General features: G+C 41.2%; 1 protein-coding gene across 1 annotated transcript in view; it reads right to left on the bottom strand.

Annotated features, from left to right (window-relative positions):
* USP10 (ubiquitin specific peptidase 10) overlaps window positions 1-18074 on the bottom strand; it is a 61802-nt gene that overhangs the window by 27609 nt on the left and 16119 nt on the right. Inside the window, exons 2-3 of the mRNA XM_036924146.2 lie at window positions 9349-9417; window positions 2933-2993 (exon numbers count right to left, since the gene is read on the bottom strand). Coding sequence (XP_036780041.2) covers window positions 2933-2993; window positions 9349-9417 — 130 coding nt within the window. The remainder of the gene's footprint in view (window positions 1-2932; window positions 2994-9348; window positions 9418-18074) is intronic.

The raw sequence follows: 18074 nt of genomic DNA, 5'->3' as shown, positions 1-18074 counted from the left end.
GCCTGACAACAAAAAGTTCCTGAAAAAAGAATACTGACAGTGGTCACACTGAATAGCAAGTCTTCACACAAAGCCACCAATAATGACAGTATGAATCCTTTGGCACCTGAGCACTGATTTTGTTTCCTTATTTTGAAAAGAATCAGCAAAGAGAAATTAATTTCTTTACTGTCATACCTAAAAGTGAACTGCGCACTTGCTTCCAAGCATCACCTATTCTGTGTTAAAGGGTGCAATGCTGCTATGCGGACTGAAATGGGCGCACAGGAGGAAGTGAGGTACGGTGTGCATTGGGAAATCACACTAGAAGTCAGCATGCACTGTGGTGTGCAGCATGGGCAAGATTTTGATTATTTCTAATAGGCACAGTGCCTTCCACATCTCAATTCTTAATCTTATCATATCATAAAACACTCTAGAATGTGATGTTACATTAATGGAACTATTTCAATATGCTATGGCTATTATCAAAACATTTACCCAATATAGCATCTGACTGCACCACTGGAAGGTAGACTCCTACCCAGAACAGTTCCTTTTCTTATCCAGGAACACTCGTCATGGACATGTGTGCACAACTCTGCCAGGCAGAGAAGTCAGCGCAAGGCCCAACCACAGGCTACAAGAGTGGGGGAAGGGCTGCAAACCTGCACTCTACACAACCAGTCAGTGTGCTGGGTGCTCTGGTCATGCACGCCCTGGGTTTGTTTCAAGAAGGAAAACCTGCTCAAATACAACCACCACATACATCATACGTCCTAACACAGCATTTCTCCAAGTCCACTCACTGCAGCACATGCAGGACAACGGCCCGAGGATCCCAGAGTTCACAATGTTCAAAGGCACCCAGCTCATTCTTATGCCTGCTACTGTTTGAGAACTACTGCTTTAAATGACTTCCTCAGTTGATTTCTCCAATTACTTCTTATCAAGTCCATTCAATAATCAAGGGAGTTACACTTACTAGAGAGAGACCAACATCAGACAGAAGATGACAATGCAGAGGGAGAGTAAGATACGGCCTCTCAACAAAAAATTTCACAGAAAGAATGCTTCCAGACACAGAAAAAGAGCCATCAATTTCCATCAGAAGCTGCAGAACTCACTGGAACTGGTCAGTTAACTGGATTTGGGGGCACATGGGTGGGGGTGGGGAAGATAGGCTACTCCAAGCCTTAGGAACTGATTTAAAAAGGCAAAGGCACCAGATGCGCGCTGTGATGAGCCCCTGCAAGAGCCTGCTGTGGCTGGCTGTGCAGAAGGGCAGAATAAATCACTCTCAATCATCCATCCAGAAACATACAGAGGGTTTACAACATTGCAGATACTATGCTGTGCGGCTGCGAAGCATGCAGAAATGAATGAGTTCTGGCCCCTGCTATCCACTGCTGAGCTCAGACTCAACAGGGAGGCAGGTTCAGTCCTGGACAGTGGGACAGGCACTGCAGGATTAACAAACAATGCAGACACAAGCGAGCAGAAGAGGCCTGTCACTAACAGTGTGTGCAGGCAGCAAGGCCCCAGCTGTGCTTCCAGCAGACTAAAAGATGGACTCGGGGGAAGAGAGGAGAAAATGGAGGAGCAGAGACAAGAACAGTGACTGTACAGAGATGACAGCCCGGACGGAGGGGTGTGGTCTGAGAAAGGGGAGGAGGAAGGAGCACTGGGAGATGGATGTTGGGAGGAGGTGGTGGGGCCTCTGACCTCTGGCGTATGTCCCTGAGAGGACGGTGAGTCTACTAAGTAAACTAGAAAGAAAGGAGTCAGATGAAAGAGAAAATAATGATACCTTTTTAAGCACTGAGTTAACACTTGCAACATGTTACTATGTGGAAAGCACACCAAAACAGAATCCAATTGGCTCAGATTAAAAAAAAAATGCCAGTTGGGAGGCTAGGCAAGGGCATTTGGGTCCCTCTAGCTTTATTTTATTCTCGTCCTAAGACATATTTGAACTGCTCTTTCCCTTATGGTCTCCTGTATCACTGTTTCTTATAAAACTGCTAAAACCTTTAGATATAATCACTTTCTAATTTGACTGCATATAAAAAGTTTAGTCTTTGCAAGGTTTATATTTAAGCCTAAATTATAATTAAAATCCCTTTTGGTTTGACCATGCTTATGAAACAGGGAATCAAATCCCTGGCTATCCAAGAAAATATTCAGCTTTCAGCATCTCCAAAGCCAGCAAGAGCCTTCAATGTGGTCTGAAATGAAAATGGTCTAGACAGATCTGACCTATGCACTGGCAGCTGCAATAATTAAATGACCTGGCTCGTATTTAAACACTGAGCACTTCAACAATATGCGAAACACTGCGTGTCAAAAAGGACCAGCTCCAATAACAAGCTCAGTGTCTGTGACAGAGACCAAAAAAAGTAACAGGCCAGGAGGTGAAGAGGTTACCTGATTCCCAAGAGCATTAGTGACAGGCGAGGGCAGCAATGTAAACCACAGAACAGACCCTAGCTGCCGCGGAGCCGTGCAAGAGCACACACTGAAGACGTGCCAGGTCTGGTCCAGCAGCCCTCAACCAGAAGAAAGCCCACCTCAGAACTTCTATGAAAAGCATTGGAGACAGAGAACATGCCTGTACCACTGAAAACTGTTAAGAAAAAATAGAACCGAACAACTATTTTCTTAACTAAACCTTGAATATCTGACATGCTGAAGCACAGAATAAACTTAATTCGTTAGTCCAAGTGGTTGGTGATTTAATCTGCTATAGTTTACAGCAAAAACACCAAGGAGTAAAGGAGAGTTTATTCAGAAGTATAACCAAACCAGAAAATACTGTCTCCAGGTAACCTGCCTACCCCACGCACATGACGAGAGTTCACAGGCTATGGCGTGACTCACCAAAATCAGGGAAAGGAAGGAGAGAGCTAGCTTACCGTCCGGTAAGATCAGGGAAATGAAGAGGAGAGCTTACCATCTGGTAGTTCATCTGTAGTCTGTATGCCACACAGAACTGTTCCGCTGTATGGAGGAAGCTGCATAGGCAATTGGAAAACACATTTTAATTCAACAAAATGTTAAAACCCAACACTAAAGCAACACTTCATTATAACTCTTCATCCATGCAGCATTATTTTTAACAATGACATTATTTTTACCATGGATGTTAATACACATGGATAGACAGTAAAGTAAAATCATATTCGTTTAAGAAAAATATACCATAGGGTTGCTTTCAAATATTCATTATTAAACAGGTCCAAAGAGAGGCAAAACATAAAAATGAACTGCAATGGACATGTAAATCAGCTACAATAAAATGCTTATGATGCAACCTATTCACAGGCTGTTAGACTGCCCCTCAGTGCCACACCGCTTATCTCTGATCACTAGTAAAGGTGATTCTTAGTGACCACCTGCACGTCATGCTCACGACCACTCCCTGCCAGCAAAGCAGTGGAGGCTGGGACCAGGCCCGGGACAGGGTGGAGAAAGCCCACTGGGGGGACAGGTTTGGGGATGGCAGCTTCCTTTTTAACATGGTGTCTTAGATAGCTGGATTAATCGCTAGAGACAACATTTCTGGTTTGGAAGGGAGAGACCAAAAGGCAAGTGTCTGACCTCTGTAAAGAGCAGGAAAGTACTATGAATACAACAAACTCGTCTCCTTCCTAGCCATTCCATACTATTTAAGAGCTGGAAATGTTTAGAATGGACATGCTGAAGAGAGAAAGTCAGGATGGCAAAGGGCACAGTAGGGGGCGGTTAACTGCTACCTGAAAGCAGAACAAGAACAGACCACATCCCGCAGGGTCCCTCGGTCTGCTCGCCGCGGCACACACAGGGCAACGGCCCGGGTGAGTCCTCAGTCCGCAGTGCTCGGAGGCACCCCGCTGATTCTCTCACCCACCAGGGTTTTGAGAACTACTGCTTGAGAGGCTTCCTCAGTCAATTTCTCTAATTAACTCTTAACAAGTAGATCCAATAATCAGAGAGAGCAGTTTATCACTCCAGGTACCCAAGTTTTCTCCCCAAAGAATTAGTGACAAGTAAGACGGTAAGAAAATGGGGAACGGACCCCTTCGGGACTTGAGGGCTGCACGTTTCTACCACACGAGGGCGCCCGTCTCATCATGCGGATGGGAAGCGTTCTGTGCGCCGAAATGTGCTACCACCCGCTGCAGCGCAGGCCGGTCCACACACCCTCCCCACGCCTGCAGTGCTCCAGCGTTCACCGCTTGCAAGGGCAATGGGGCCCAGCGGAGCATCTGAGCAACAGGCGCGTGAATCAGTTCAAGTCCCTCTGCTGTCACAAAACAAGGGCATCCGGCCCCCACACACAGATGCCTTCTCTTTCTTGCCGGTGTCACTAGGGCACTCCTGGTGATGAAAATCTACACAACTGTCAGGCGCTAAATGTGCTTGTTTTGTTTTTGTTAATTATGCTATATTCACACAAAATCCAGTGTAGAGGCAGGATCTGAAAACTGACCCCCTCCCCCGGCAGACCCCAGGGTGACTTTGCCATTTTCTGTTAGTGTGCTTAAACACTTATTTTGATGCGGTACTCCGGTAAGGCCCTAACTGGGATGGGAACTACTGGATGCTGGAATGGGTTCTGGTGCAGAGAGAGAGAGAGAGAGAGAGAGAGAGAGAGAGAGAGAGAGAGTTTCTGCTTTACTCTGGTGCAGTGTGTGTGTGTGTTTCTGCTTTGCTCTGTGCAGTGTGTGTGTGTGTGTTTCTGCTTTACCCTGTAGGCAAATGGCTACTTTAATTCAACAAACCCCAGCCACTCATAAGATATGCCTTAATCTGTGGGAACTGTATATAATAAATATACAGCAGGATAAAATTTAAGAATCGTTCAAACCTCCCTCCTTACACAGCTACTTAAAAGAATACAAAATTTAAAAAGCAAAGCAAAAACAAACTACACACAAATGCAAGCTAAGCAACGTGAAAAACTGAAAACTAGTTATATGAGTGTGGGGAAGTTGGGGTTCCTAAGGCCAGGATCCTCCCTGAACTTAAACCACCTGATGATGTAACCGGCCTGTTGCTCGGCTGCCGCTTCCCCACCTTTAGGCAATAGCTATTATTGCGCTACATAGAGAGCTTGGTTCAGGGCTCTGGGCGGAGGCAGGGACACTAGTGCTCGACCTCCTGCCGGGAGAACAAGCTGGCTAATAAACCTTTTCACCCCAAAGAAATGTCCTACTGTCATTTCTTTGGTCACACTGAATCCATAGCGAACTTGCCGGGGGCTGAAACCCATTGGCAGGACAATTAGAGAATACAAAGTCAAGTCAACTCAGTCTGAAAATGGGGCTACCTCCATGTGAAGTCAGCACTGCCATGTTTTAGGACCTGCCCTGCTGTCTAAAGACTCAAAAACCGTGAGTCTCTCCTCTGAAATCCCAGTACGGCGCCAAACACTGAGAGTAACTGCCTTACCGCTGCAGCACGAACTCACACACGCCTGCCCTGTGTCAGACTCTCCCACCCTGGGCTTGTTTACTCAGTGCCTCCAAGGCTGAGATTCTGGAAGTTTCCAGAACAAGCACTCGCTCCCAATTTCTGAATACCGATAACATGGTTGTGACTGGAGTTTAAAAACATGCTTAGTCAGTAAACTGACTATTTTTTCCAGTTGGAGAAATTAATTTTTAAATCACTGGCTTGTAAACTAGAGCACAGCCTCAGAAAAGACATCAGTTACCTTTAAAAACTTAAAACCATTTAAGATCACATATGAAAATCAACTGAATGTTTCTTCTGACTCTGTTACACAACTGACCACCCTGTCTCGCCTGGGGCAAGCTTTCACGGAAGCAAATTAAAACTCAGTGGAGAAGAATAGGGCTTTTGTAGGCTGATAGGGGACTTCTACATTTCAACATCCTATGTTTCTCAAATTTTGGTTTTTCAGTTCTTGGCCCCAAGAAGAGAAAAAATGCTTTATCAAGTTGCTAATAACCAAAAAAGTGTATGAAGATCAGGGCTGGATTCTAATTTATGCCACAGCCACACAGTAGGGACAGTGCTGGTAGGAGCTCCAACGACTTTCCTTGTGAGATAAAAGGCCTACCTACCAGTCACGGGGTGCGAGTGAAATAACCTCACCCACATGCTGCCCGCCCACCCAGCACGGGCCCATTAAACAGTCCATGTCCTATCTGAGTATGGTATAATCATAACCCAGAACTCCGAATTATAATAATCATACTATTGAGAAAGATAACTCAGCCCAACCCTGTTAATTATCCTGTATTTCCCTTTTTTCGGGTTACTGGCCACAGGTGATATTGACAGACACCTGTCATACCCTTCCTGCAAGCTCAATGCATCTGAAAAGCAAAAAAAAGACGACAACCACTAAACATGCCCAAGACACGAAGATTTCTGGCTGTAACTCATTTCGATGAGACACAGCCATAGCTTCTGCAAATAAAAAATCTGGCATAACTTTACCATCGACACCCGTGTTATCTACTAACATCTGTCACACACGAGGTATCATAACCTACATCATGATTTCCCAATGTTTCTGTGAGGTAAATAAGTACTCACCACTTTAAAAAGTGGGGTGAATTCGAGATGGTGGAATTGCCCAAGACCACCGAGCCTGTTTGTGTGGCAGAGTGAGAAAGAAGCCCATCTCTTCACACGGTGTGTTTTGCACCTTCATATCACAGGAAAATCTGAGTTTTTATTCTGACACTGAATTGCAAGCAGGTAGTCACAAACCAATACATGTGCACATACTTGAAAAAAGCTTTTATAAAGTAGAGAAGTTGGGCTTTCATGGTTCTTTAAAACCTTATTCACAAAGAGCACAGACTGCAGTGTTCCCCCAGGTACCACCATATTATACCAAAATTACTAATAACTTGAATCATCGGTAGAGAACATAGAGTAGAACCTTAACACTCACGCTTGGGGAATATGAGATCTGACTTTGTTGTTCCTAATTAACTGGGTTTTTTTTAAAATCAGAAAGCACTAAACTTCAATCCTTATTCTACAGTATTCTAAAATGCTTACATTCATTTTATTGCCTTGGGAAATACAACATGTAATTTAGCTTTCACTACTTCCTGGCTCATATTCTTAAGATTCCTTAAAATTATAACTGTTAACATCAATAAATGTGATAAATTAATAAATGCACTGAACTGAATCTATTCATTTTCTAAACTGAAGTCTGATATAAAGCTTTATTTCCTTTCATTTCCTTTTCCTAAAGTGAAAAGCAACAATAAATCTTTGTTACATCTGTATAGCTTAAATAATACTTTCAATATGTTCTCATTTAATCCTCTCTCCATCACCCTGAAAAATTTTAGAACTCAAGAAGCCAAGGTGAAGAATGAAGGGCATGTAAGTGGCCCAGCCAGACCCAACCCCTGGCCTTCCAACTCCTATTCTAAAGAGTTAGCTCCTCCTGCCCCGTTTTACCAATAAAAGAACCCCATACACAAATGCTGAGTATTCATGCAATGTAAGGCTCTACAGGAACTAAGGGACCTACAAGGCTAGCCTATTAAAAGTTAAGATTTTACTTACTATACACTTACCTCTCTCCACTTTCTCCCTTTTCAGTGCAATTTTAACACAGTTTTTATACTTAAAATATAAACCTGAAAAAATGTTCTACAAGTTTTTAATTAAACTAAAACAGAAACAATTAATCACAGGAAGAATGGACATAAAGACCTGGATGGACACCACAACCATATTTAGGAATTAATATAAAGATATTCATTCTTCTACAAATTAATCCATAATTTTAGTGCAATTCCAACTGAAATTTCAATAGGACTGTACATGAAACTTGATCATAAATTTCTAAGGAAGAGTTACGGATGAAGGAGAGCCAGAATACTTGTAAGTGTAGGAAGAGAGTGTGTACCCTACCCTCTTCATAATCATAACTGACTATAAAGCTTGCAGTCAGCAGTTAAACATGGTACTGATAAAGGCCCACAGAGCAGGGCAGCCCAGAGCGAAACCGACCACGCATGGCAATGTGCGAGCTGACAGGCAGCACTACAAAGGGCCAAGTTCTCCAGGAAGTGGTGCCAGGACAACTGGCTCCTGTTGTCAAGAAGGGGAGCTAGAGCCCCACCTCACACACACACAAAAATCAGCACCTCGATTTCAGAGGTATCACACACCAAAGTGAAAACAAAACCTTAAAACTTTTAGAAGAAAACAACTATCTTTTATTATTTATTACCTCAGGGAAGAGAATACTTTCTTAAAATTTGTTTTGGTTTTTTAGTCCAAGAATCTACAAGCCATGAGGTAAGAAGTCAATACATATGACATTAAACTTAAAAATATACTCCCCTTACCCAACAACAGCAACAAAAAGTGGATCATATATGAAGCTTAAAAGCCCTCATGCTAGTAAGAGATATCTGTAATATACAAAACCAATAAACCACTTGGTAAAAATATGGACAAGGGATACAGTTAGGGTAATTCACAGAAGTGGAAATCTGACATGAAAATAATGAAACAGTGCTAAACCTTGTAATCAGGAAATGTAAATTAAAACAATGAGAATCTATTTATAACCCATCAGATTAACAAAAATTTTAAGTATGCCTGTATTTAAATTAGCAAGAATTTAAATGAGATGGAGAAAACTCATGCACAGCCAATGGGAATGCAGGTTCAAAACCACTCAGAAAGCAGATTAGCAGTCCCTAGGAGAACTGGAGGTGCTTATTCCTTGCAGAACCAGCAATTCCATTCCTGGGACTATACCCTAGAGAAACCCACAGAGAAGCATGCCATGTGAAAAACACTTATTGTAACCCTTTTGTAACAATGAAGAAAGAAAACCCTGAGTGGTGCTCAATAGGAGAAAAGCCAAGTAAATTGCCATATGTTCAACCAGTGGTATGTAGCAGTTACAAAGGGCAAGAACAAAATGTTTCAGCAAAAATAAATTTAAAGAATATGTAAGCTTAAAAAATAAACTACAAAATCATGAAACAGTATGAAACCACTTATGTGACATTTTAAAACACAGAAAACAATGTAATATCTGCTGATACACACATGCACAGTAAAAGGTAAAAATCACAGGACATGATTCTTACCAATTTCAGCAGTGTTGTTTCTGGGAAAGGAGGGGAATGAGATGGGGGAAGTGTGCAGGAGAGTATCTATCTGTATCAAACATTTTCCTCTTTATAAATACAGCAAAATGTCAACATTAGCCAAAGCTGGTTGGCGCCTTCAGGCATTTCTCATATTAGTGTCTGCACTTTTCTGTACACTGGAATTCTTTATCAAAAAGCATAAATTAAAACGTCAAGACCAAAACATAACCCTTAATCTTATCTACATACACGCTCAATGAAAGTTTTGTCTTACCTCAACTGAAGAGCGAGGAGTCACAAAGAACTGATTGAATTCATCAGGGCTAAAATCTCCAAAAATATACTGAAAAAAAGAGAGTCACTGATCACATAAAATATACAAATTACATACTTTCAGAAAGAATGCTATATATGATACCAATCCTGTGAAATACTTGGGCCAGAATCTCCAAGACCCTTTCTCAATTAAATCAAAGGTCTGCAAACAGATTTCTAGGTGTAGTGTTTTCCATTTACAAATAAGAAAATACTACTTAGCCTTTTCTAGAAATTGTCAAAGAACACTCTGAAATTGAAAAAACTTATTTTGAAACAGGCCAATTCTCTTCAAACTCATAAGCAGTCCTGCTTGCAGGAGAATTTTTTAGTTCACAAACATTTCCAGTTGTTCCATTTACCTTTCTGCTGACTCATGTCACTACCTCCATTTCAGTTTTCTCTGCCATACATACTAAAGAAAAGCAGAAAACGTGGTTCAAATGGGAAGACAGGGAAATCCAAGAAAAGGAAAATCTTAATGACCCTGATGAATGAGCTTTAAGAATATTTATACGACTTTTTAATTTAAAAAAAAAATCACGCACAAAAACATTGTTAAATACACACAAACCTAACTGTGAACCCTCATTTCATAATTTTCCAAATGTGACTTTCTAGAAAAACAACAGGTTAAACCGCATGGAAGCCAGTTTGGGGAGCGCCTAGCAGTTCATATTCTCCCCGGGGCTTTGGGAGCCAGTCATTGAGAAGAACCAGTATGATTAGATTTTTACCACACTGAATCACCCGTTAATCACTCATTCACTTAATCAGTAATTATTTAGACCCTCCTAAGTGCCATGGACAACAGTGGGTACTGTGGATAAAAATGGTTAGCAGAATTGGGTTCTTCTCCCTTAGAGATGACAATCTAGTAACCTACAGGGAAATCTATGAACATATGATTCAGAAATCACCCATAACTATGTACATATAAATGGATAATACCTACTATTATTGTAAATGTGAAAAATGGCAGCTAACTCTCACAGCCTGTTGGTAAGAATGCACCAGTACTTGTAGGGAAACATTTCTAGAGGGCTCTTTGGCAAAAGCTAACCAAACAGTAAATACCTATTAAGAACAAAAAACACCTTCACGTAATGTTCACATGATATACAGGTAGGGAAAAACCTCCAAGATACTGTCACATGAAGAAAACATTCTTCAGGTAACAGGGGCAGGAAAATGGATAAACCTTTGTTTGCATGAAGAAATATTGGAAAGGGAACCAACAAGGGAATATGAATAAAGGTAGCAGAGCAGAAGTGAGATTTCTTAGGGTATCTTTTCAGAGTATTTAGTTCTGAACAACATCAATACCTTAACTAAAAAAAATTAACTGTATAAAATAAAATCAATGTTAACAGAAATCACTGTACAACTAATCAAATATGCCCATTTTGCAGAGATGTGACGAGTTTGCATCTAAATTTGCACCTGCGGTATCACTGACAACAGATTAGGAATCGATGAAAACATTTAATCCAGAAAAAGGCACCATAAGCAACTGCCAAATGCTAACCATCAAAGCTACAATAAACTAGCACTGAGCACCTGACAAACGGCTGGCCACGGCTGTTCTCAACTCCAACATAATTTCCTTAACACTGGCTCAGATGTCTCAATAAACAACTCCATCAAAATACATGAGTCACATCCCCTTGTCGCTATCAGGCCTATTTTCAATCCCTAAAATGAATGAGTTTGTTGAAAGTGAGTGGTTACACTTCACCAATATAAAAAAGAGTCCTTTCAATTCTGTGACTGAGATAACAGGATTGTTAAGAAGCCGAGACCAGGGACTACGAACATCACTGCACAGCATACCCCACCCCAAGGAGTTTACTTAGGACCCCACAATCCTGTAAACTGAGCATGCCCCATGAGCTCACACAGATACACGACTTCATCTTTTTCCTGTGTGTTTATGCACACGTTCCTGGCACTCAAACCAGAACCCACACACAGCGCAGCAGCCACAGGCAAAGGCAGGCCTCGTGTCCGGGGAGTTCATTCCCACACATCACACTGAGGCATCAGGCAAGGGGAGACTTAATAAAAGGGAACTTCTTGCCACCACAGTGCATGTGGGAAAAAAAAGATAAATATTTATTTCAAAGCAAAGTAATTTAATGTCTCTTTGGTAACCATTTAAACATTTATTTGGAATGTTAAAATATCCATATAAACTCTGAGGCTCTGACATAATTTCAGTGCTTAACAAAAACATCTGCATCATTCTGAAATGATTACAGGAAGCATCATACCACAAAGAAGCATTTATTATCCACACTGTTCCAAAATGGCAAATAGGAGTATTGCTTATAAAATAAAATTTAGCTTAAAGTTATTTGGAAGAAAAAGTTAATTTTTTGATGTTCTGTTAAAACTACGAAAGCAAAGGCCAAATATTTATTCAATAGCAAATCCCAATAAGCAGACATAAATTATGGTCCCCTGCATTTTAGCGAAAATGATTTAACTAAAATTACATCTGACTAAAAACTGAAGAGTTTATCACAGAAATTCAGGACAGTTAACTGCCATTAAAATGTTCAGATTTCACCATATCCTTCCCCAACAGCCTTCCTTATTTCCAATCACAAATTATTTTAGGTGTTTGGCAAAATGAAGAATGTTACCAAAAGTTGGGCGGAGGGTGGTTGGCACTCTTCAAGAAAGTCAGTGTCATGAAAGGTTATGGAAAACTTCCAGATTACACAAGTTAAGAGACATGACAACTAAATGCAATGTATCAGCCTAGATTGGCTCCTGTCCCAGAGGAAAATGCTATAAAGGAGATTATTAGGTCAACTGACAAAATTAGAATATGGACAGCAGGTTAGAAAAAAGTACTGCATCTGTGTAAATTTAACAAAGTGATAACCATCCTACTGTGGTTATATATGAGAGTATTCCTGTTCTTAGGAAATACACATTCAAGCATATTGGTGCAAAAGGTCATATATACATACACTACTCTCAAATCTCAGGGTGCAGAAAAAAAGTCATGTGCCTATCTGTGTGTGCACACGTGTGTTTGTCTACAAGTAGCTGTATGTGAAAAGAGAGAACTCAGGCATACACCAATGAGTAAGCAGATGGGGTTAAACATCAACAGGTCAATCAGGTAAAGGAATAAATAAGGGTTCTTTGTACTGTTTTCTTCTCACAGTTTTCATAAATTTGAAATTATTTCCAAGAAAAGAGATTTCTGGTTTAAAGCTAAAGTTGAGAACACTTGACTGTGAGAAAAACCCTTAGCCCTCTCTTAAAGTGAATATAAAATACACTCCTTCCTTTAGAGGATTAATAAATACATCTTAAAGCCTGTTTTTAGGGGGAAAATATTGTATGTGCTTGCGTAAAAAAAAAAAAAGCTGAAAGTGACCTGGACCTGACTTCCCTGGATTTACCATTTACTGAGGAAGAAAACGCCACTGACCACATGAGTTTTGTTCTGAATGAGCAGAATGAAATAGAACAGGACAATTAAGTTTACATGAGACACTAAACAGCAGAACAAGCACATTCTTCCCGCATTCCCAAAGCCTGGTGCGGGCCTGGCACATTACAGAAGTGTCTGTGTTGCTAATGACTTTACTCTTCTCATCTTCTAACAACTGCACCAACTACAGAAGGCCAAGCTGGGAACTCCTGAACCCCCACCAGAGCAGGCTGCTCAGCCGAGTCATGGGGAGCAGCACGAGGCAGCACCCACTGCTGCTCCCCAGCTGCTGCTCCCCAGCTGCTGCCAGGCCCTCCAGAAAGGCCTGTGGTCCAGGGACACCCCACAAGAGCCCCGACCTCTGAGTCCCCCTCCAGGGGAAGCGAGCCTGCGGGGTGAGCGGCTCCTCTCCACCAGGAGCACAGCTGAGCTTCCCCTCATTTGCAACAGAGCCCAGCTCAGGCTTTCCAAACTCCCACTATTCCCATGTTTTGATTATTATCTGATCCTTTCTAGAAAGGACATGAAAACAATGTATGTATACAAATATACAGGAACCACTTATAAGGACAAGGGGAGAAGCCCACATGGAAACAAGACCCCTCACTGAAGCACAGCCCGTGGGCGCAACCACTCTGTCATCTTATGGAGGAGACTGGAGGCCACAGCCCTTGGAGGGCCCAGTCTGTAAACCTTCAGGAAAGGGCTGGGAAGAACTGGAAATACCAGTGTTTTTGCTAAAGGAAAAGCGGAGACGCAACTGCACTCAAAGCAAGTGACAAGGGAAGACATTTATGGTTCCACCGCGTGACCTACAGCTCTCCACAGACCTAGAGAAGCCACAGGAAATCCCTCTCTTCGCAGGAAGACAGGAGAATGAGTACTACCGCAGCATGGCACTAGGGGGCGCTGGAGCACAGCGTGCTGCGCCTTCAGTCGACTTCTAAAACTTCATTTCCAGAAGCACTAACAAACACGTAGGCCACCAAATCAATGTTCTCTGCCTTCAGAAGGACTCGTGTATATAGGAGATCAGCCTCTAAGGCAAAAATTAAGATACAAAGGCAGAGATCAATAAAGTATGCTGCACTTCATGGCATGTGCATCTTACTTCACAACCTCCAAGGCAGCCAGCCCACTGTGTGACCAACACTATAGGAACAATGTCCTGCGCACAGGAGCAAAGCTGAGGGTAAAATGATGATTCTAAGTCACAGCTAACAAGAACTGAGAACTGAGAACTGTCACAGCTACCAAGAACTGAGATGCATAGTCTTCTCCCTCGTTTCCCAACCCAAGTTGAACTTGGGAGATACAAGGAATCATTAAGGACTTATAATAAACCATTTGGAGAGTGGTAAAAGTCTTGATTTCATCTCTAAAATGAGGGTATGCCAGACTAGACAACCTCCGAAGTTTTCCCAGTTCCAAAAGGATCTCCTGGATCTAGCCAGGACTTTAGAAAGAAACACGGACTTAGAAATGTCCTCAGGCCAATACTAACCTAATGCCACCATACTGACAACCCTTGAAAACATTATGGTGAGTGAAAGAAGGGCCACATATTGTCTGATCCCATTCATATGTAAAGTCCAGAGGAGGCAAATCCCTAGGGACACAAAGTGGACTGTGGCTTCCAGGGGTTGGGAGAAGGGAAAATGGGGAGTCACTGATAATGATATGAGATTTCTTTTTGGAGTGATGGAATGTTCCAAAATTGACTGTGTTGATGGTTGCACAACTTTGTGAATATACTAAAAACCACTGAAATGTACAGTTATTTAAATGGGTGGATTCTACGGTATGTGAATTATACCTCAATAAAGTTGAAAAAAATCAGGTCAGTACTTGCATGACAAGAACAATATTAAACTTCATTGATCACAGCCCAGTACTTGCTGGATATTGACTGCCATCTACTCAGTCACAGCACACTTTCAACTCTGGAAAGTGGTGTGGGTTAGAGACATGTGGAGACGACTGTTCACAGCAGGAATTACGTTCACTTTGCAATTGTACTGAGCACCAACTATTCCCACTCAACTATGCTAAATTATGAGAATAAACTTAAAGACACACAGGGTTCAGGACATCATGACATGTACAGTTTCGTCACAGTGCAAGCAGACCGCAAGTTGCAGTGAGTGTTACAAAGGGCAAACGCAGGCACCACAAAGAGGAAGGCAGAGAAAGGCTTGCTCCTCAACGGCCTGGGCTGTGGCAGAATTCTGCTTCCTCTCAGCGCAGAAGGGTCCTGAGAAGGGACAAAATGGACAATCTGTGTTACAAAGCCACTCTCATAGACAGCATCCCTCCTTGGGATTCAAAAGTACTGCAGTGTAGTCAACTTTCATGTGGTTTGTGCATGGATTCCTTCTATTAAAAGTCCTATCAAAAGTCCTCACCAGTCAAATCAGATTTCTAACAGGTTGGCCATATATTCTTTAAGTGCTTTTATGGAGATTCTGAGTTAAACTTCGTTTCCACAGACCACATCTCCAAATTAGAAAACATTCATTTAACAGAAATCCACTTCAACCAACTTTCCAGTCCTATGTCTATGTTAGTTACATTACACAATGACGGTTAAACTTTAACTTGCTTTGCTCTAAACTATTACTAAACAGCAAGATAATAAAAATAGGCCTCATTATACAATCATTTGCTGTACAGAACTTTTATCACATAGAACAGAACTAATAAATTAAGGAGTTAATTTGGTGCATGTTGTCTGGGATAACCCCAGTAGAAATTCAAGATTCTGTAATGGCTATAAAAACAGGCAATCACCTTGGTGCTAATCTAGGAAGGAAGGAAGGGAGGAAGGGAGAAAGGGAGAAGAGAAGAAAAAAGGAACACCATCAATTAAAAAGAAACTGTACCAGCAGCTCTCCCTCTGCTGAGGTCAAGGGGTGAATGAAAGGACAGGAGGCAAGGGGCACCAGGGAACTTTCCAGGGCTGACGGAAATGTGGGAATGGTATCTTAATTGTGGAGGCGATTACACAAATGGAGCCATTTGTAAAAATTAATCAAACTACATCTTTAAATGGGTGAGATTCACTGCACATATATTATGGCACATAAAGTTTAAAAAGAACAGAAACCAAGTTAAGTTCCTCTTTATATCACCAGTGGTCAGTGCAGTACTTGGTTTATAGTCGGTTTTCAAAACAGCTCTGTTGGAACAAATCAATCTGGATGAGAAAGAAGAAAAGAAAAAACCCACAACAAATTAAAGTTCTAGGGATAAGGAATGATAACCATTCCATGCTCCATACAACTGTAAACTTCCCAGAAGGCAGTGGACTGACAAATCTTAATTTGACTGCTCTGACTGGTTTTCAGTCTCCTGTTTTTACTATCGCCAGAAATGTTCTACCAGGAGTACAATTCTCATTTTTAAATATAATCTTTAATATAATCAAGATATAGCTTTTACTTTTTAAATGTAACAGTTAAACATAATCAAGACAACTGAATTAAGTTTTACATAAAACTTTAAGAGCGTATCTATTTTGACCTAGAAGAAAATCATTCACAACTACCACATGGTCTCCCAACTAAAGAAAAATCAACTTTCAAATTTTAAATCTAGTAGGGGAAAAATACGCAACTCAAACCATGTGTGAGCAGAATGCATTAGGATAGGTCACCCTTTCAAAAATCCATTTTTATTTCCCACCCCACTATTCCTGGTCACCAAATAAGTCACCTGTGTCCAGTGTGAAGAGGGCACTCTTGTCTTTCTTCTCCCCCTCTTTTTTACCTAAATTTTTAAAACGTAATTTCACTAAAAACTATCTACACAGTGTCTTACTCACTTTTCTGTCATAGACATGGACTCATGTTCCTATGCACAAAAAATTCTTTTTAAACTGATGCACAATAAAATTAAGAAGACTAAAAAAAAAAGGGGGCATTACGATTAGCATGTATAGAGTGGAGGGGGCACGGGAGGGCTGTGCAACACAGAGAAGTAGGGATTTTACAGCATCTTACTATGCTAATGGACAGTGACTATGAAGGGGTATGTGGGGGGGACTTGGTGAAGGGCAGAGCCTAGTAAACATAATGTTCTTCATGTAATTGTAAATTAATGATACCAAAAAAAAAATTAAGAAGACTAAAATAACCAAGTGTTGGTGAGGTCACAGGAGAAGGGGAATTCTCATGCACTGCCAATACAGGTGTAAAATGACACAACTGCTTTGGGGAAAAAAGTGTGGCAGTTTCTTACAGAGAGAAGCATACACTTTGTGTAATTCCACATAAACAAAATTCTAGAAAAGGGAAACAGCCTATAGTGACAGAAAGCAGATTCGTAATTGACTGGTACAGGGTGGGATCCCCAGCGAAGAGCCATGAGGGAACTTTCTGGGCAATGGAAATGCTCTGTATCTTGACTGGTGGGAATTACCCCAGTGTATATATACATACATTTGTCAAAACTCAAACTGCAAACTTAAAATAAATGGGTACATTTATTGTATTAAATTATAACTCAAACATTTTTTTAATTGATACACAATCAAATTAATTAATGGATCTAATATACAAATAAGGTGGATGAGGCAACCGAGCTCTTAAAGACCAAGGACCATAATAACAGCCTTTCATTCACATGAATAGAATTCTTAAGTACTCTGTATTTGTAAATAACCACATTGGGATTTTTTTTAAAGATTTTATGTTCCTTGATCCAAAGACTCTTATAAGTGATGCCCACGGCAAGCTAAAACACAGAGCACAGAGTCTGCATTCTGCTGCTCATTCTCATGGCCAAGGGTGGCCTCTGCTATCACCCAATCACTGCCTCGAGTTGTTCCAGCTCAGCTCAGCCTTTATAACTGCCTGAATCACTGACTACCTACCTACTCAAGCCCAAAATACACACAATTCTTGCCAACATTGAGTCAAAACTCGTGTTCCCTGTTGGTGGGAATGTAAATTGGTACAACCGTATGGAAAGCAGTATTGAAGTTCCTCAAAAGACTAAAAACAGAAATATCATATGACCCAGTAATTCCACTTCTAGGAATTTACCCAAGAGAAAACAAAATCCCTGATTCAAACAGATATATGCACCCCCATGTTTACTGCCACCTATGTTTATTTACAACATCCAAGATATGGAAGCAACTAAAGTGTCCCATCAGTAGATGAATGGATAAAGAAGATGTGGTATGTAAACATAATGGAATATTATTCAGCCATAAAAAGAAAGAAACC

The sequence above is a fragment of the Manis pentadactyla genome, chromosome 15 (assembly GCF_030020395.1).
Source record: "Manis pentadactyla isolate mManPen7 chromosome 15, mManPen7.hap1, whole genome shotgun sequence".
Taxonomy (NCBI): domain Eukaryota; kingdom Metazoa; phylum Chordata; class Mammalia; order Pholidota; family Manidae; genus Manis; species Manis pentadactyla.
This window is presented reverse-complemented; position numbering and strand designations above follow the sequence as displayed.